The sequence below is a fragment of the Haemorhous mexicanus genome, chromosome 4 (assembly GCF_027477595.1).
Source record: "Haemorhous mexicanus isolate bHaeMex1 chromosome 4, bHaeMex1.pri, whole genome shotgun sequence".
Taxonomy (NCBI): domain Eukaryota; kingdom Metazoa; phylum Chordata; class Aves; order Passeriformes; family Fringillidae; genus Haemorhous; species Haemorhous mexicanus.
In genome coordinates, this window is record NC_082344.1 from 62,135,671 (window position 1) to 62,156,817 (window position 21,147).

The 21,147-nt window shown below is 38.6% G+C and overlaps 1 protein-coding gene across 11 annotated transcripts in view; it reads left to right on the forward strand.

Moving 5' to 3' along the window:
* LDB2 (LIM domain binding 2) overlaps positions 1-21,147 on the forward strand; it is a 212,149-nt gene that overhangs the window by 53,389 nt on the left and 137,613 nt on the right. For all 11 annotated transcript variants that reach the window (XM_059845115.1, XM_059845118.1, XM_059845114.1 and 8 more), the window contains one exon: positions 17,470-17,572. In XM_059845115.1, the coding sequence (XP_059701098.1) occupies positions 17,470-17,572 (103 nt within the window). The remainder of the gene's footprint in view (positions 1-17,469; positions 17,573-21,147) is intronic.

Consider the following 21,147-nt stretch of genomic DNA (forward strand, 5'->3'; position numbering starts at 1 on the left):
CTGAATAATCATTGTCTAATCACAGAAAGTCCAGAACTTTCATGACTTGCAAACCTCCATTGTACCCATCCCCAGTTACCTTTTTTTCCTGATCTGAAAGCATGTGGTTGGCCTCTTTTATTACTACATATCATTAAACCAACATTTCCATGGAATTATCCATAATGGTTCAGAGATTTTTGTGCCGCATGATAATAGCTAGGGTCCATTGTGGTTTAGATCTAATTAGGATTTTTTTCCCTCATATGCATTACTTTGCATTCATCAATACCCTCTGCTGTTTTATTGTTGTTTAGTATTTTAAGCTTCCCACAACTCTTTGCATTCAGATCAGCTAGCCAGAGTGACTCTCCATGCCTGGTAATTTTTTTCATGTTGCTATCCGTCTTCTCTCAAAGTCCTACAAGACTCTACCTAACATCTCAGGTCCTTGGGAGTTGGGTAGGTAGCTTTCCTCTGTTGCAAAAGCTTGCCAGTTATTTCTACCCTTTGTTTGCTATCTTTTAATGATTTATTAACCAAATCTTAGCCCTCTCTTTATTACAATTTAGAATAAGATAAGAACTGCCTGCATTTCACAAAAAGACCCTCAAATTTTGTGTCATTCTCTAAGAAACTGTGGATGAACAAAGACACATGCACAGATATATAAATAGATGGACCTGTGTACGTCAGATCCTTCTTCCAAGTCTAATTCAGAATTCCTTTATTAGTATTATAAGAAAATATCTTTGTCTTTAGGCAGCAGAAGAACCATTGTCCACTCTGGTAAAGAACAATTGCTTGCAAATGATTAGACTTAAATGTTGGCAAAATAATACCTAAATTCTTAAGACAGCTCTCGTGTTTATAAATCAACACCAGCTGTTCCTGTTTATGCAATACTTTGTAAACATAAAAGAATAAAATAGAATCTGATATGACAGCTCATATACCAAGATTCAGCTTTCTGCAAAAACAAATCAGGCCATTAAAATTGTGGGGTTTGTGTCAGATATTCTAACAAAGCCAGTTAGTCTCATGATAATAAATGTAACCATGTTTCTCTAATGCCTTTAGGCATATGGCAGGTACCTGGAAAGGAGGCTTCCTGAGCTAAGGCATCAGAGAGGTTTTCTTGCTCTCCCCCTGGAAGGGACTAATAGGAAGACTCCCCCCTTACAGGCAGCACCTGTCAACCATTTCTGAGCCATGTCAGCTCCAAATTTGCCCTAAGTGCCAAATTCTGATTTCTGTCACACAGATTCTGTCAGAGGAAGGGAAGGGATCCTCCAAAGTCAGTGGGGTTTTCTTTAGTTTAATTGTCCACAATTCTCTCTTAGGAGTGGGTGTATTGTACATTTGGCATACTCCTCTCTCACAAACTCAAAGGTAACACCTAACCCCCCTGCCCGTGTCAGTGACGGAGATTGAACAGCCCTGGTCCCAGTGCACACCCCTCAGGGACACTGCTCAGCCATGGAGAGACACTTAGGTGGCCTTCCTACCTACCAAGCTTTGTGCAACATCTGGAAACTGAAGACAAGAAATGCTGAAATCTCAGCTTTCCTGTTTAGAGATTTTTCTGGGACATGATATTTCAGGGGCAGAATCCACTAAATAGAACACATTATTTTGGAGCTCTATTTTTAGCTTCTTTATTTACGACTTGGCAGACTCCTAGTCAGGAGGGGATAACCCTGGCCCTAGTGATAAGTTCTAACAACTACATGTTTATGCACCAGTAGGTATCAGGAGGTCAGTCATAAAAACCTGTCAGTTTGTATTACTTCTCTGTTGACTCTCTATCTAAGCATGAAGAAAATGGGAACTGCCATCTTTCTCTTCCTACCACTGGGTAGTATGTCATGAACTAGATAAAATAAGCTCATTTTTTCTTATATTGGTGCAAAACACAGTCCCTTTGAGAACTGGAGGAAAAAACAATTAAATTTCTATCTAGCTATTCAGTTACTGAAGCAGGGATACCACTTTTGCAGGTGAAGGCAATGGAAATGTAGAATACATGCTGCTTCTAGGCCTTTTCAAAAACACATGGGCAGTACTTTCAGGTGCTTGTGAATCTAGTGTTGAATTCTGGTCAGGTCTCCCCTAAGCACATCTGTTTGGATATTAATGAACTGTTAATTTTTTAGTTACACACAACAGGGAATTGTGAAACTTGCATCACCTTTAATATGTTCAGGTCACCTCCTTTTGATACCAACACTCAAATCAAAGAAGCTGAATGAGATAAGAGAGTATCAGTGATGATCATTGATGCTCCATATGAGAAATTTATACTCTGTTTAACATCCTGCTTCCAAGTGAGCTTCCAGTTATTTGATATTGATGGCCATGACAATGAACATACACAATTAAAATATGTAAACCATTCTGTGCTTCTACCCAAAGCATAGCCAGGCTCTGAAGATCATGCCATTGGCTGAAATTCATCCTTTTGAAGAAGAAAAGAGTTTGGAATTCCCTTTCTTCCATTGCTCACGTTTAAATGCATTTCATGACACTCTAACTTCTCTCTGCAACCATGGCTACAATTAAGTCAGACACCTGTTCTTATAAAAAACACAATTTATTGTCTATCTAGAGGACCTGAGAGCTTTGATTTCAAGTTATTTTTTTGATAGGACAAGCTAGAGAGTGCAAAGTCTACAGCAGAAGAGTAGAAGACTGAGTTATTCTGAGCTTGTATCAAGAAATCAGATACTAAAGACTGACAATTTCAGAGACCTGCAATTCTACCTGTGTGCTCCAAGCACCACACCATGCAGAACTGACACTGCTGCATCTCACCTCAGGTAGACCCTGTAGGTCAGGAAGGTATCCAGGATTATTTTGATCATTATCTGGGTGGAAAAAAATATTTTAATTTTTATAATGAAACACAATGCATAGTAGTTTCCTTAGAAATATTTATGATAGCAGTAGTCAAAGTGGAAAAAACTGTAGCTTGTTTCACTTTATTTTACCGTGGGTTTAAGTTACTTTTGAGTTTTTCTCTTTTAAAATCTAAAACATGGACACCTAGAAGTACATAAAGGATTACTTGATTAAATCTATGAAGTATACCTGGCAAGTGGACATTTTTTAGGAGTGCAAAAAGATTTTTTCAAGTAGGAAGCATAAATTCTTAGAGGAATGGTTACTTCATACTGTATCACCTTTTCACCCTACATTTCCTAAGGAGACATTTATTATTCCTGACTGCTGTGCCTATTATCATAGGAACACTGTGGAACACCATGCTTCCTTTTATGTTTGCAAGGCACTGCTGCTGATTGTCTGATAGGTTAGATATTTCCCTAGGACATTCTTTAGTGTAAGACTCATCATGTACAACATAGGCTGCACTTCTGTTTTCACATCCCATCTTGACCACTGCATTCAGTTGATATCTATATCTATATCTAATCTATATCTATATCTATATCATCTATATCTACATATATCTATATTCATATCTAAATCTAATCTATATCTATTTCTATATCTATATCTTTATCATCTCTATCATCTATATCTATATCAATGTGTATCAACTCACAAACCATAGGGTCTTTTATCTGCTGCATACTACATAATACAGCTGAAAATATTCAGTATCTTTGCAGTTTCTAGGCCATGTGCCCTGGGCAGTTTGGTGTCACCTCTCTGACTGATTCTAATGAGTGCTTGGAATATTGGCAGAGGAATGAGGAGAGTCCTGACAGTGTAATCCTGCTTGTGGTCCCTTCAGATCAAGGTGCATGAGTATTTGCAGGGAGAGACAGGGAAGCTGCTTTGATTCTGTACTTGTTCTGCAAGTCTATTGAGACTTCAGGACGGGAAGGCCTGTGATTGTCAGCTGTACTGGAGGGGGTGGAATCAAGTCAGAAGGAACTCAGACCAGACCTGACTCCTGCCAGATGCTGAGCCTTTCTGAACAAGTACATTTACAGGAGTCTGAACAAGGAACTGCTTGCTTAATTCAAAGTATAGTTGATCCTCAGTACACTGCTTTGCCCTTGCTGATATGCCATGAGATACATGGTGGGCTCTGTGCTGACCTGGCAGTTACTGATGTGCTTCTTGCAGCTTTCAAATCTCACATGTGGAGGTTATAAAAAGTTCACATTCATTCTAGAATGTCTCAGGTTAGGGATAACTTGATATGTGATTTTGAGAAACAGATGAGCTAATCCAGGAGACACTACTACTGAAGCTGAGAGTTTCAATAAAAATGTGTGTCTGTGCATCTGGTTTTAGAAAAAAATTTTACAAATCAGAAAGCAGAACTAAGAGAGGAAGAGGGGAGAAAGAAAGAGTAAATAATTTTGTTCTAGAGCAGAGAGGTGATCCTTCAGTGTGCCAGATAGAAAACAGGTGTAAAATTCAAGTGATTGGGGAAGAACTCATTTAGAGGAGGAGAATCCTAAGAACAGTCAGCACCTGAAACCAGCACCCTCCAAAGGGCATCTGTGCTATTTTGATAGAGTATTTTATTGAGGACCTAGAGTGATCCAGCTACAACTAATTTTGTAGGTTCTGACAAAACATAGGGCAAAGAAATATGATAATACCTCACAGTGGTTGTCATTGCACTAGTAGAAAACAAGCTGCTTGATGTGGATCCATATATTCTGGGCTCAGCTTGACATAAGGTTCTCCTAGTCTGAGAAGGCATTAGCACTGAATCTTTTCTGATTTTCTGTCTCACTTTCAGATGACAGCTCCTCTGGCAGTTAACACATTCCCAGAAATGGGACTGTGTAGTTTCTTAGCTTTGTCAATGCTATTGCTGGTGTCTCAGGCTCTTTGGTACTATGAACACAAATCTTTTAGGAAAGCTCTGAAACTGTAGATGCTCTGGGTTTATGGCACTCCAGGGAAACACACTGTAATTAGAAAAAAACTAGGGTTCTGAACACGACCATTGTATATTTTAGTTAGAAATGCACAACTGTAATGAAACAGAGAAACAATGGTATGCCCACAGTATATTTTATTATTAATATGTGAGGATTTAGATTTGTGAAAATAGGTCTGAGCTGCTCGATAGGGGCACTTCTGTGAGCTCTTGAAGTTATTTCAGTCTCCTCTGCAGCAACTTTGTCCATACTTATCCATGTTATGCAAAACTGTTTTCTTTCTTAAAATAGTTTTCTGTGTGTTTGAGCTTTCTCACAGATTCGAATTCTTTCTGGTTTTAAACATCTTGTATCAACACTGATAGGTTTTTTTAGGCTGTAGGTACACATATGTCTCTAGATCCTCTTCCTTAGCTGGGGAGGAAGGAAACTGCTTTTTCAAAAGCTTTGCTTGCTCTTTGTCAGGAGATGCCTTCACCTGGCAGGCACTGAGGGTGAAAATCTACATCAGCGCTCCAAGGTGTCATTTGGCTCTTTGACTAATGTGAAAATGAAAAATCAGAAAGACCATTAGTCATTTTTTTCACAAGGTAGCTTGTTGTCTGGCAGGAGCACACCAAGAAAGACCCAGGTTTCAAAGCAAATTCACATTTTCTGTAAGCAAGTTTTCTGAATTGTCACTTTTTTGCACTTCTTTATGTACTGCAGCTTTACACAGAGAAATCTTGACGGCATTAGAAAACAGGAAAGGCCAAATACCACTTCTGGCAAACTAAGAAATCTTAACTGAATCAGTTTTACTGATTTAACAGCTCCACAGAGTCTGAAGTGATTGGTTGTAGTTCATAGGAGGCTACTGTTGTAATGAAAAGATGTTTAAAATTTCATTAAATGTTTACAGACCCAGAGGTGAGGCCCCAGTAGATTACCATATACCACATAAAGACATATTAAAAGAAACCTACTACCTGTTATGAGCTTTTAACTGGATTGTATCAGGTCTCAGCTTCAAGGATGACCTTAGTGGGTGACTTCCTTGACATATGTAGCTCACACTTGACTTTGCTTACTTTGTTTAAATTTAGATTTATGCATTTTTCATGTTTAAGCAGTAGGGTAGCTAGTAAATAGACATTTTTAGTAAGTAATTGCTCATGTTGTTACTAGTTGACTGACAGCAAATGAAATCCTACAAGGATTTTTATACATACTAGTGGTAGTGATACAGCTAAGTGGCCACTTGGTAGGTGAAAGCTTTGTTTGTCTAGGGTTTTAGCATAATCATTAAATCACAGCTTTCTCTAATTGCTTCAGCTGCAGCCAAACTCAGTTGGACGGGATTCTGAAGCAAATGGAATTCTGTCACATTCAATATCAGTGTTTGCTTTATTAAATAGCATTTCTCTGGGGACCTGCATAGACTTTTGGAGTTTTTAATTTGTTACAGTATGGAGTAGCTGGCTTCTGTAAAGGAATTGTTCACCAAGCTGCAATTTTATTATTACTATTGATGCCTTTTTACTTTAAATGAGGTTGACAAGATAAGAGATGCCATTTAGAGGAAAGCTTTACTTACTTTCCTCAGTGAAGACTGAGTTTTGAAAGGGAGCGCTTCTTGGCATGCATAAATTCTCCCATTTCTTTTGAAGTGAAAATTTAAAGTTAATAATTAAAACAAACACACAAACCCACTCTGTTATCACAACCTTAGTGCTTCATTCTCTCTCTATTTCCTTCAGTGCCTTTCAGTACAGTATATCCTTTGATTTAGCAACCCTAACAGCCTTGTCAGCGATCTGTTACACTGTTCTACAATATTATAGCAGCAATAACAGTAAAAGTTTTGGTTCTAAGTAGATTTTTCATGGCGAGCAGGCAATTCAGACATCTCCATTTGAATCAGAATTTTAATTTGTAAATGCTAATGTCAGTTTAAAAAGTGCACTACCTTGTGCTTCTCACCACCAGAACTTGAAAACCGTTGTGTACACTGAGAATATGCAAGTGTCTGGAGCCCAGCTCATCCTCACTTTGTCAAAGCCACCTGAACTGCTGACTTGTTCCTTTGTTAGTCAGACGTGGCTGTGCCTGCCCAGTAGTGAGTGTTATGTGCTGAGAAGGGCAGTGCTGCCCCACAGAAACAGAGCACCTGAGTGATCTGAGGGTCACAGGATAAGACAGGAGCAATGTCAGTATTTGATCCGTGTTGTCTTGACCTAGGATTTCCTTATATTTCAGTTACCCAGGACATAGGAAGATATATTATGAGCAATTCTGTCTCTAGCTTTATTTTATTTTGGGCAGGAATTTTGTATCCAAATACAGTATGAGATTAAAAAAAAAAAAAGGGCTTGAGGGCCTTTATTTGCAGCTGTGGCTAGCCAGGGAGTAAAGTTAGGAAGCCAGGCAAATAATCACATCTTCTTCATTTAAAGTATTTCATACTGGCAGAAGTCTTTAACCAGTTCTCCAACTTCTGTCTGCCACTTGGAGCTTTTTATATGAAACAGCAGGAACCTGGCAGCCTGGAGATCTTTGAGAATTGTGAGCAGAAAACTTGAACATCATTTATAGGTTTTCCTGCCAAGACTGTAAAAATCTAGACAAAGTAGATACAGTTGTTTCATCCAGCTTTTCACGTATTTTTGTCCTTCACTAAGCTCTCAAAGCCTCAACCAGTTTTCTTTCTGACTTTTAAATTCTTGGTAGATATACAGAATAGGATTTATCTTACCTACCTTTATCCCTAAAAAAGTTACATGGCTAGACTGAACCATTCTCTAGGCTCCCTCTACAGACAGTGAAGAGACAGAGATCTGCAGGAGGCTTTTCATCTCACATGAATTTAGACAACTGTCTTGGGGTGAGATGAATCCCAGCCCTGTTGTCACCCTCTAGCTTTGATTCAGCAAATGTAATAAGTTCCATTTCCATGCTGGGATTTGGAGCCTTGTATAGAATATTCCAACATCTGATTTCCACTTAATTTAATGGAAAATGAATGCATAAGTCTTTTAATTAGCTTTGAAAATCTCTGCATTAATGTTTGATTAAGTTTGAATGCACATGTGTTTGTATATTTAAAAATGACAAGCAATAAATGGAGCTGTATTATTTTCAAATACCTGAGCATCTGATCCCTGCAGCTGACCAGTGGTTCAAATGGCCACTGCAGATGATACTATGCTGCATTGCTGAAAATTGGAACAAGTAAATAGAGTCTAAAATATAGACTTAATACCTTAAAACCTCAACACTATCTTTTTTCTTATCTCTCTCTTAAGTAGAATTTAGATTCTGAAACACATTTAACACAGATAATATTTGTATATAGAGTGACATCACCGGCTGACAAAAATGACTATGATTACCAGTCCTAATAAGTACAGAATGCAGACAGGAATTAACTTGGAGTGTAGTTTTGCTATAAAAAAGAAGTAATCCTTTACAAATTTTCACAAGAGTGGGGCTCCTGATATCGGTTGAATAAAAAATGCGAATGAACTTTTAAGGGACATAATTTGCAGGTCACTGTAACTCTTTTATGAAATTATTTGTTAATTACCACAGTGGGGTTTTTTGCTTAAAGAATATGCACTGTTTATGAAGCAAAGATATGGAGGGATTTTTCTATTACCTATACATAACAAAGAACACATATTTGTGCTTTACCATTGCTTCTTGCCAAAATTTCTGTAAGGTGCCATAATGTTTACTTCTCTGTACTGTCTAGAATTATACAGTGCTTTTACAATTTCTTTGGGTGGTACCTGGACACCCAAAACCACAGTCATATTATTGAACAATTAAATGCAGCAATATATAATTTAAAGTGCAGATATGGTCGTAAATTTTAAAAAGAGTGGTTTCTTCAATACTTCTTTTTAAATTGTTTTCTCTTTTTCTGACGAGTTGCTAAATTAAATTTTTGTGCTTGAGATTACCTGTCCTCCATAGGAGATGGGATATACAATACTCTTGATCTTTTCCACTTCCTGTACCTTCCCAAGAAATAACAGCTCTTTGGTTAGAGCTGTCTATAGTTTTGGTATGCTCTTACCTGGTTGCAAAGCTTAATAGTAAGTCATAATTTTGAGTTAATTAGACTTGCAGACTAGCAAAAGCATAGGTGGATCTCAGCTCAGCAAAACATTTAAACACATCCCTAATTTTAAAAGTCTCTTGCTATGACTTAGCCGAAGTTTTCTCAAAGTCCTGTAGGGTACTATAGGACTTTGTAGTATAGGACTTAGAGTTGTGTGTAGTGGTCTGGGCTGGAGGGGACCCTAGAGATCATCTGCTTCCAAATCCTCTGCCACAGGCAGGGGCACCTTTTACTAGACCACAGTGCTCAGAGCTCCAGCCAGCCTGGCCTTGGACACTGCCAGGGATGGGGCATCCACAGCTTCTCTGGCCAACCTGTGCCAGTGCCTCACCGCCCTCCCAGTGTTCATTAAAACCTGCTGTCTTTCAGTTTAGAGCCATTTGCCCCTGTCCTATCACTATATGCCCTTGTAAATAATCCTTCTCAGGCTTTCTTTCTGTATGTAGGGATGTGTATCTCCTCACCTATATGTCTTTTCAATCCATATAATCTTTTCTTATGATAAAATCAACTCTTTGTAGCTGCATTATTTGATACTCCTGCAAGACTCCAGAATGTAACTGGGAGGATGGTTTGTCTTACCTGTGTTTCCCTTTCCTACCTAGATCACCAGATTCACACAAGATTAAGGAAAAGTACATAGCAGAATAAGTTTTTTTTAACTCAGCTGAAGAGCCATTTATGACCTCTCAAAGAACAGTCTGCTGGATCATAGTTTAGACTGCAGTTCTTCAGGATCAGGGACCTGGGAGGGTCCCAGCTTTGTACTTGACTCCAATACACCTGGTGCTTTTGTGAGACTTCAGTAATCAAAGAGGTGGGGAGAGTCCAGTGTGGAATGGAGGTATCAAGGACTGTCTTCATCATGTTCCAATGTAGTGTTTAGATGCTGTCAGTAATAATTTTATTTTCAATGTAATAAATGATAAAGGGATTTGTGTTCACTAAATTTTAGAGCCTTGGGAGTTAGTGCAGTTGGATACGTAGACCTAGAGAGACTCATTTAGTAATCTTGCTGGGAATATGAGTTTTTTTCTATGCCCTAGTGACACATAATATTTGATGCTCTATATTCACTCATGGCAATACTAGTTATTGCCTTTTCATTCGGGTAGATGGCATAGCAGCTTCCATTTACTCATAGAGATGGAAGTAAACAAGGTAAAAAAGAAACCAGGTCAAAATGTCAGAATAAAATAAGAACATTTGTATGGCTGACAGTAGTGCATTAGATAATAGACACACTTAATATTCCATCTCTATAAACTATTCTCAAAGGCAGAGGCTGTGGGGTATTCTCTGGCAGAATAGAGAAATGTAACTGTGGTTCATTTTTGATAAACACAAAACTCAGGTCTGTGATTTGTCTGGAGTGATCATGGATTGAGAATACTACTAAGAAAATCTATTACTGTTTCCAGCCAGCCAGAGATATTTTCATGCCTATTGAAAAAAGGGCTCAAATTTAAAACAATTTTGAATGTGGATTTAGTATGCACTGTATATATACCATGTACTAACAGATAATCTGGTGTGGGTGGAAGTGTATAGCTCTGTAAAAACTGCACAATTTGGTTGTTAATGTCCAGTCTTTTTGTTCTCACAGCCAGAATATAGGTCTTCTCCCTAGAGACCAAGTGCAATCTATCCCATATATTTTAAAAGGACAAAAGAGCATCTTCTGCTGGTCACTGATGATATTGCTGTGAAATCTCAAGGATGGTGCCACATTGGCAGAAAGGAATTGGCAGTGGAGTGTGTCTTAAGCCCAGCTTCACTGCTCTTTTTCCCCTTTCTTTCTCCTATCCATTCTTGTGCACAAGTTTCAGGAATGGAAATAATGAATTCAAATTAAAGAAGCCAGTGAAATGACACATTTCACAAGTTAACTCCTTCTGCTCTGTACTGCTAACAGATAAGTATTGAACTGCAGTCTCCTGTCTGCTGCAGGTGAATAGTCAAACATGCAGAGAGTGGATATTTAAGAATTCATTTCTCTTTTGTCCACAAGCTTCAGTAAAATTTAAAGACTGACAAATAATAGGTTTTAGACCAGGCATTCTTCTCTGATTCTGATATTAGACTGAATCAGGTATGTCTCTGTCTTATCCTTTCCTGACAACTTAAGTTAAAAATCTCTGTAATTTTAAGCACTTCAATTTTAAAAGGATATCCAAATTGTTATACATGTAGCATCTGTGTAGATGGAAAAATCAGGTGGCTGAGATGTAGTGGAATAACTATTCTTTTATAGCTGTGTGTAGACTGGTCTTGCTATTTGCCAGCCTAGTGAGTATTTCCCACAAATACTCTAACAAAAGGTATCTAATTTGGGCATAGGTTAGTGGAAGGGTTCTACCATCCTTCTGAACACAAGAAAAATATTATTTGCCCTTATTTCAGTGTCAGCACGTTTCAGTTTATCTGAACCCCTGGTAAAATTTCCCAGTGAGGACTTGCTATTTGTGACATATAATTGACATTATCTCAAAGCACTATATCTGCAAAGCTGAGTTGTATGGCCAGTGTCATTACAGCACAGTGTTTTTGCTAAAATGATGCTGATTCTCACCTGCCTGGGTTCAGAGTACAACAAGAAAATGTCATGGATCAATTTGTGTATTTTGCAAAGCCTCTCTCCTTTTCTATTATTTTGTTGTTGTTGTTGTTGTTTCTCTCATTTGTATCTGAAATCAAATAATTCATGTTTGATGTTCTGTTGCCTGATATTGTACTGATTTATAGGCAATAAAAATAGGATCTGATATATTAGGCATTTCTAGTGAATGCGTAAGAGTAACTCCCTATTATGGGCCTTTCCCTGGAATTCCTTTGGATTTTTAAACCAGATTTACTCCAGATTACATGGGAAACAGAGATGTTGCCCCCATTTTGCACCCCAATCAGTCTCTCTGAGGAGGCATTGCTGTGGGGATCTGTTGCCTGACTATATTTTGCCTTTTCAATGAAACAGAAACTTGGTGTTGTTTCTTTACTGTACAACTGAAGATAAGTTCCTAAGTGGAATGTAAACTATAGTTCAATTAATTATTAAGTGAGCTGGAGAGGCTGATATGTTTTGGGCATTGAGCAGAGTTTTGGCAAGAAGTTGCAAGTGTATAATGGAACAGAAAACTACTTATGACCAAAGCCAAGTCTTAAAATCTTTTAGCCAGTTTTACTACACATTGTTTGAGAGATGGAATCCAGCCACCCTAGTAAGTGAAATGAAAAAGCAACACCATTAAAACTGTGAATATGTGTGAAATAACAAATGGAAGGAATAGAGTGGGGCATTCCTGGCAGAGATTCTGTAAGATACCACTAGGTGCAAGATTAAAGGTATATTAAGTTCTGTGTAAAATATGCTCTATGTTTGAAATAAAATAAATGAGATGGAATAACAAGTGGAAAAGCAATGGAGGAAGTTCTTAAAAACTGGCCCTGAGTAACCAGACTGGTCCTCTTTGTCAAGTACTTTTACTAACTATAGGGTACCACATATTCTTAGCAAGGATACTGGGAAAATAGGAAAGGTGTGCATGTTCTTGTATAACAGACAGCCATGTATGGGTTTCCCACCTACATAGATGTGAGTGTTCCACTCTTTCACTCTCTTCATTCTGTTTCCAGGAAAGCCAATCTAGGACTCAGTATCTGTAGGCCATACTGAATGTAAACAAATAGCAAAAAGCCCTATGCCAGATCATAAAAGCATTGTGCTTTGCAGGTCCAGACCTACAGATGAGTACTCAAATTTCCAAATCTACACAAATAAGATATAGAGATCCCTATTAATTTGTTATTCATTTGCAATTTATATCAGAATCTTAAATATATTAGGTAGAGACAACACTGGTCTAATTTAAAACTAATGGGGAAAATTATTGGTTTCTTGTATTTGTACATTTTATTTTTCATGGTTTTTCCATGTGCTTTGAGTATAAACTTCAATGTCAGATTTTTTTTTAATACTTGAGAGTTTTGTAATCTGTAATGGCTGTGGAGTTTTTCCAGGTGTATTTAATGGCATAATCTTATCTTGAACTGCATTTTGAAAGCTCAAGTGTAGTTTAATTTGCTGGGAACAGGAGGAGGGAAGGAATGCCTTTCTTTCCTTAGGGAGACAGCAGTTCCTTGTGCAACATTAACTTAAAAGAATATGAGACACATATATGTTGCCAACAGGAATGTAGATGTATAGAGTTCTGAAAATAGTAAGTGTCAATAGGGAAGGGTTGCAGATGCCAGAAGAAAAATGTAAGCTCCCAAGTGCACACTCTCTTTTTATTTTTGCCTTGTCCAATGCCAAGACTGACATTTAAAATTCAGGTTTTCCCTAAAAAGTGATTATTAAAAAAAAGTCTGACTTCAGAACAGATGTGTTTCCTGTGTGTATTCAGAATTGTATTTATTTGTTTCCATAACTCTGTTTGAACATAATATTTTCACCTTCATGTTAGACATGTGCAGCCAAAAGCAATGTGGGAGAAACCAAATTCAGGTTCTCACTGGGCATGAGCTGTGGAGCTGCTGTACAGGGGCAGCTCTGCCTGAGGCCCATGGGCAGCAGGATCTCTATACCCACTCCCCTTGGGAACGCAGCAGTTGTGCTCTGCAGCTCTTTCCCCTCTGCAAAACACTAGCCTAGAAATCTGTAACAGGGCATTAATCCACTTAACCTGCAATGGCAGCAAACTGAACCAATTAATACTTTTCCTGTCTGTGTTAGCCACCAAGGACAAGTGTTCACTCTTCCTTATAGCAATCTTTTCATATAGTTGAGGACTTTCATCATCTCCCTGTGAGTTTCTTATGTCTCATACAAAATACAGCTAGGTCCTACTGCCTTCTACCATTCTTCCTTTGAGTCTTTTGGGGGTTTGTTTGCATGTCTTTAAACTCATTGATTGCTGTGGTTCTCAGCTAATTCCTTTAAGAGTGGGTGGCCCAGATTTGGCCATAGTACTCCAGAAGTAGACAGACTATTCCAGTTGAAGTCTTTCCAGAGGTGTGTTTGCTGGAGTGGAAGGGTACTGTATCTAAGACATTTTTCTTATTTCCAAGAGCAATTGTTTGCTGACATATATGCTTCATGATCTGGACCATTTTCTACAATACTGCTTAGTCGGTCATTCCCCATTTTGTTTTTGTACTTTTGTCACTTCACCTTATTGAATTTCATTTTCATTTCAGATCATTTCTCCAATTTATCAAAATAATTTTGAATTTCACTTCTGTCCTGCAAGGTGTCTGCATCCCTTAAAGTGTGATTTCATGTACTGACTTTTTACGTCAGTCCATTCTGCCTTCCAAGTCATTAAAAATAAAGGAATTTGAAGAAAATGTCACAGTCTCAGTTGGCCTCATATCCCAGTTCAAGATCTATCACAGGCAAGTGGAAAAGCCTCATTTAGCTTGCAGACCCTTAATCATGTAAGTGTGGAAGGTGTAAAGAAGAACCCAGCTTGACTCTCAGATCACACAGGGAACATACGGGACTTTTAGATGGAGGGGGAAAAAGAACATCATTGTACCTAAAATCTGATTACCTTTGCCAAAGAAAATCAGAGTCAGAAAAAAATATTGAAACAGTAGGATTCCATTTACTTGGAGACCCTATTCAGAGCTGAGCCATGCTTCAAATTACAAATAATACCAGGGGTGGAGGGGATCAGAGGGAACAATGGCATTTGTGGAAGAAGTCGTTTTGCTGCTTGGGTACCTGGCCACAGCAGCACAGCATCTTCACTTCTGACCCAACTTGCTGGCTGTGTCTGCCCTCTTCTCTCCTGTGACCTATTCCTTAAGTTTATTTTAATACAAAATATTTTTAGAGAATTAATATTTTTTTGGTTATGTTTAGGCCATTATTTCAGTGTTTGAGCATGTGAGTGCACTTCGTGAAAGGGAGGTTGCCATGGTAATTTCTCATTATTGTTGAATAGAAAAATAATTACTCTGGCGAAATCCCCCATAACCTGTCAAAGCAGAAGTTAAAGATGCCTGAGGGCAGCCTTGCCTTCACCATCCCCTTTTTTGCAAAAAAAAAAAAAAAAAAAAAAAAAGGTTTTTTTTTTGAATAACTGGATCCTATTTTGGTTTGGCTGGGGATACCTCACTGGGTTTTCTTCACATTTGTCTTTGAGATTAGATGGGCCCACCTGTGACAAGGGTGGGGCAGAAAATTATTCAGCAGAGCATTTCAAAGCTTGACAGGATTTATATACTCTTTTTTTAAGGTCAGGTTTTCTTTCTGGGGGTGCTGTGTTGCATTTTATATTTTTCTTTCTTCCTCACCTAAAATATGCAAAAGCTTAAGATAAAGACTTTGGACTGTGCTCAAACTGTGAGAGAGTCTGGATATTTCATCTAACCAGGGAGGGAATCCACAGTAATTCCATTTCCACATTCTTCTTGCTTTCAAGACTTCTTGGGAGCCAGCGTGAGTGCAGATATGTGTGGTTTTGAGGTGAGGCCCTGCACTTTCCCTGCTCTTCTCTACCTTTCCCACATGCAGTTAAGTCCTGGCTGTGCCATGCTCTCCTTTTTGTTCCCATGTCATTGGATGCTACAGGCGTAGCTCCAGTGATACTCAACTACTGCATTAGCAAGAGCTGCAAATGTGGTGTGTGGCATTGCTGAAATTCTTCCCTCCACTCTTCCTTCCCTATGACAAGTATGTCCAAAATGTTAAATGGTACTGCAGCCTCTCTTTAGTCAAATGGCAGAGTGGGAACTCAGAGCTACTTGTTGGACAATACACTCTTGTAATGCAAGCCCCAGGCTGTGCTGAGTGCAGGGCCCCGTGCAGGGGTGTGTTGAACACCTGTGTGTGTTTCATGCTGACCACTGTCTATTTCATGCTTACTGCTGTGGCTGCTTGGCTACTCAACACAGCAGTGTTTGCACATGGGAACACTCATCAGGTTTACACCGGGAAAGAACAACAGCTCTCTGTGACAGCAGATTTCTGAGATGTGGGGACAGCTTTGATACCTCTTTGTGTGACTGAATGGCAGGGCTGTATGATCCTGTCACTGCCAGGTTGGATGAGCCTTGGCAGGGAAAGTGTATTACAGGCTCTGACTCAGACAAGAAGTCTCTCTAGGGTCTCTGGAAGGAACCAGATTGTTAAAACCTGTCCTTACCATTTCTCCCTTGGATGCTTGACAAAAAATCAAAGTGAAATTGAGAGGGATATATACCTTGCTTAACATTTGGGAGTGAAATCCAAAAGTAACATCATCAGGAAATACAGCAGCAGAACTAAAATCCCCAGATTGCTCTGCATGTGTACATAAGGAATATGATAGATGCACATTTTCTTTTAAATTGGCATTTTATCTCAGGATCTTTTTCCTGTGAAGCAAACATTTGTTTGCTTCATTTCTGGCTTAAATCTATATTGCTCAGGCATTAAGAGGTGCTCAGACCTCACTGTGCTGAGTGAACCTGGCCTTGCTCACTGGAAAGGAAGGTGCTGTGATGGGACAGAGTGGCTCTGAGGAGTGCAGCCAGGACATCTTCAGAAGTGTATTTCCAGCTTTGCTACTGACCTTGTGTGCTACAAGTCCAGGGGCCTAAAAGGAGAGGAAGAGACTGAACCAAAAATTTCTAATCCAGCTATTAAATATATCCATAGCTTTTGAACAAAACATTTGGTGGGTTTTGTGCTGCCCAACTGCTGTAAAACCCTTGCAAGCTGGACCCCTTCACTTGCTCAGGTGCTAGCCATTGAGGTTTGGGTGCCTGTTGTTGATCATCCAGGTCTGAAAATGCCTGGTTCAATTGATGAATTCAAGAAACTACCTGTAGTGCTGTGTTGGTATGTGTTTTCATTGTTCACTATTTTCATAATTGCCCTGTTCCTGCTGTCTGTATTACCATGAGTCTAAGCTTGCACAAGTCATAACTTTTTTTTTCACTTCTTGTATCCCACTTAAAAGTAAAGATTTTGCCCAACAATTACATTTAAGTAATTAGCCAGTATTTAATCAACCTGAAGTATTGTATTTGTATAAAATGCATTGGAGTAGAATGGCCATTATATTCAGTTTCTAAAAAACTTTCTTGTCATCTTGTGCTGATGATGAGGTTATGTGACATTATAGAATTAAGCATGGAGGGATTTTTCATTACCAGGGCCAAGCATTTGAGACACACAGCCCAGAAAAGGAGGGAAAACTCATAATTGCTTTATTTGCAACAGATGTATAAAACCATATCTAACATTTGGAGAAAAAAGGTTATCGAAAAGAAAGGTTTTACATATTTAGTATGCTGGATAAAATGAAAGTTTATTATAAAGTAAATTAAACACTTCAGGTTTTTTTCCTAAATTAGAACTAGAACTTTATCTAGGAAAAATTAGTTTGAAATATCATATAGACATCTGTACCCCAAAACCATAGGTGAAGGAGCCAAACTAGGTGTGATCCTGTTGAATTTCTTTTACAACAGATGAACATATTTTCATTTTGCCTCCTGTTAAGTGAATGATCTGTTGCTTCCTAGGATAGTGACAACCTCTGGTGGGATGCCTTTGCAACTGAATTTTTTGAAGATGATGCAACCTTAACACTTTCATTTTGTTTGGAAGATGGACCAAAGCGATACAGTAAGAAATGTATATTTTTTGTTCTAATGTTAAGTATGAGTTTTTAAAGACAGTTTATCTGTACAAGACAGATGCAACTTGGCAATGACAGTCACTTGTGTATATTCAGTGACTAGTAAGTTACAATAAAGAATTCCATTAATTGGGAATCCATTTTTTATGGAATTCCTCTGAGTTTTATTACATGAAAATATATTATTTTCTAGTGGAATGGAGCAAATAATAAAATATAATCTTTGGATTTTTTTTTTAAATTAATGTGCTTTGTGGCTGTGCTTGCACTCTTTGGTAATTTGTCTTCTGCAAAAATTCAAGTGTTGAGTCTTGTGGGCAAAATTGTTCACAGAAAGGGAACTTTATGGCAAATATCAGTATTATTGCTGGTAGGGCTTCCAAAAGTAAAGACGGATTAGAAAAAACGCAAATAAAATCTCTGTCCTTGTTGATGTAGATAAGTGTTATTCCTTCAACTGTGATGGATGGGTCTATGCTGCTTGCCCGCATTAAGGACCAGCCTTGGATGCTGTCTGAGCAGCAGTGGAAGTGTAGAATATTCTCAACTGAGCACTAAGTGAAAGCTTGAATAAAAGTGAAGCAGTGAATAAATCTGATGATATTGGAATCCATTGCCTGCACACATTGAGCAGCAAAAAGGGATAAAATTCATCGAACAAATCATTTGAAGTGAATAATTCACTCAGCTTTAGCACCAAACAGAGAGAGAAGTAAACATTGAAAAACTGCATTGCCAATTGTTTGACTCCATTCAGAGTGACCCCTGCTTCATGGTGACAGATTGTGCTCTCTACTTAATGTTCTGAATCTTTTGAGGTTCTTCTTTTTCATGAGTGACTGATTGTCAGCCTATCACTCACATACTTCTGATTCCTATTATCAGTTATCTCAGGTATTTATTTGACAAGTGTTACCTTCTTCTGGAGAAAAAATAACCACTTTGAATGCACGTTTCTGGGATTAGTGTTGACAGAATTACAGTTTCTTGCCTTTCAAAGCAAGTGATAACTCTCTAAAGGTCCTCAAATTACAGCCTATAGCAACATTGGTAACAGCTGATCTGTCCTGATTAGGTTGAGTCAACTTGTCAGATATCAGATTTGCTAGTTGTGTTATCAGTCCAGAAGGCACAGATACATCAGCAAAAAAGCAATTAATGTCCAGTTAGATCAGAGGGAGTTGTGATTCTGGAAAACAATGCTGCATATGAAAGAATTTGTCAATGTGCAAAATACTCCTGTTGTCACAAATGCTTGATAATGGTTGTAATGTCTGTAACTGGGACAGTTTGGCATGAGGTAATACTGGGATTCTTAGCATTGTCACTGATAAGAATGATTGAAAGATCAATTTACTGCAGTCATGCTTTTAAAAGTGACTAGCACACAAAATGTTTCCTCTGGTTTTAATTTCTGGACTCTGCACAAACTGATTGGATTATTCTCAGCATCTGGAATTGAAGCTCTGCATTTAAGGCTCTTTGCTGGTAATTAATATTTCCTTTCCTTTGTTAGTTAATATTTACTAACTAGTGAATCGTTAATAGTAAATCAAAAGTTACTGAACTACAGTATCAGTGATGCTTTTTGACATGAGCAGTATTCCAACTCAGTGAAACTCTGAAGAGCATGCTTGTGGCTGTTCCAGTTTGAGACTTCCATTGCCTTCTGAGAAGGTTTGGGAGCAGTCTCGAGGCCTCTGTGCTGTCCAAGTCCCTGCTAGGGGACACCTTTGGCATTGCTTGTGGTGGCTGCAGAGTGAAGGCTGCATGCTAAGAGTAGCTCTCTCTTCCTAACTGGGAACTTTGTGTCCAAAACCACGTCCAGGAGTTGAGAATAGAGAAGTCTGCTCCCCTTACAGCTCTCTGTTTTGCTTGCCTAAGCCGTGCTCATGCTCTGCTGTTCTCTTATGGATGCTCTTGGCATCTCCCAAGAACCACTATGGCACCCAGAACCTCTATTCCAAGCAGGTGGAATTGCTGACCAGGGGCTGTGGCTCCTGTTAGGTGAGCATGGCACGTGGTTGCAGCACCAAACATGGGGTTCTGAAAGTGGTAAAAAAAAAATTGCCCTTTTCTTCATCTGTGCTGTCTCCAGCAGGACACCTGCCTCCTTGACTAGAGAGTATCCTCTTTAGGATGGACAGGGCATTAAACACATTGGAACTGGCAGAGAAGAAAGAGAAAAGAAAAATGGTTTGTTCTTATTCTTATAGGCACAGACAGTAATGGAGGGAACCAAGATAAGGCCCAGGAAAGGAGAAAAAGGCATCCTTTGAGAAGTTGTTTATAAAGTTGAAAGTGATGAAAGATGTCAACCTCTTGCCTTTGCTCTAGGATTCAGGTCAAAATTGCCTGCCTTTGTCTTGCTTCAGCCTGTGAGAGCTTTGCTTACATCTCTGACATTGATTGTGGCCACCACCTTATTTTTTTTTCCTTTGGGCAATGTTTTCCCTCTTCTGAGAACTAAAATATTCTCTTTTGGAGCAAACAAATTCAAAAAAAACCATTGCATGTATGTGTGTGTGTGTGTGGAAAGGACAAAAAATTTTTGCTGTCCATGGCTTCATTTTTCTCTGGGTTATGGCAATTCCCAGTCCATTTCCCTCCTTCTTCTCAGGGGCTATTTAGAACTTGTGTTAAGCCATCAGAGACATAAAGAAGCACTCTGTTTTGCCCCAGGTTCCTTCTTCAAAGCCCCTCGAGAATGTTGTGGGAGGCTGCTGGGAACTAATCTTGAGTGCAGTTCCCAAATTTCTTTGGAGCTTTATTCTCTTGGTTGCTGTAGACTTTTTCTTTCTGTGAGTTTCATATCATAGCCTCTTTCCCAGTTGGCTCTCTCTGCCCTCTGCTCTTACCTGAACAGTCCAATTCCACAGACAGTACTAATGTTCAGAGCAAGCCTGTAAATCAGTGTTTGTGTAAATGGTGGAAGATTTTTTTTTAAAAATTACTTTTATTTGCCTCTCTTTTTGGTTTAACTGTAATATACTGTTTTTTCCAATAGATTATAAGGGTTGTGAACTCATTTTTTTTGTTTTGTTGTCTCAGAAAACAAAGTTGATTATTTACTTTTGTGGCCCAAAACTGAAGCTTTATGAAGAACACAAAATATTTTTAGGTGTTTCATTCATATTCCCATGTTTTACAGCACTCCTCTCTATACTGAGAAAAGCAGTTTTCTTCCCTTTGCTGTTCTCAATGTTTCTCTTCAACTGTCAGCTCTGAGATTCTTTCATTTGTAGGGAAAAATAGATATGGTTCAAAATGGGGATTTTAAGTCACTGGGTTAAGTTTACTTTGCTTCACGTCAGGCAACACTGTGTACTGATACTCGAGCTAGCTCTAAATGTCCCTGGATCTGCATGTCACAGCATGTAAACATACTTACTATTGCCCTGGGAAGAGCAGAGGTTTGTTAGTTCAGTAATCCACCTGTTTTAATTAATTTGATTGCCAGGTTTGTTAGACCTAGACCTAGTTATCTGTGCAGAACAATATTCTGCCTTGGATAGATGTGACTTGAAAGCCCAGCTTAACTTTTTCTTGCAGAGTTTCTGTG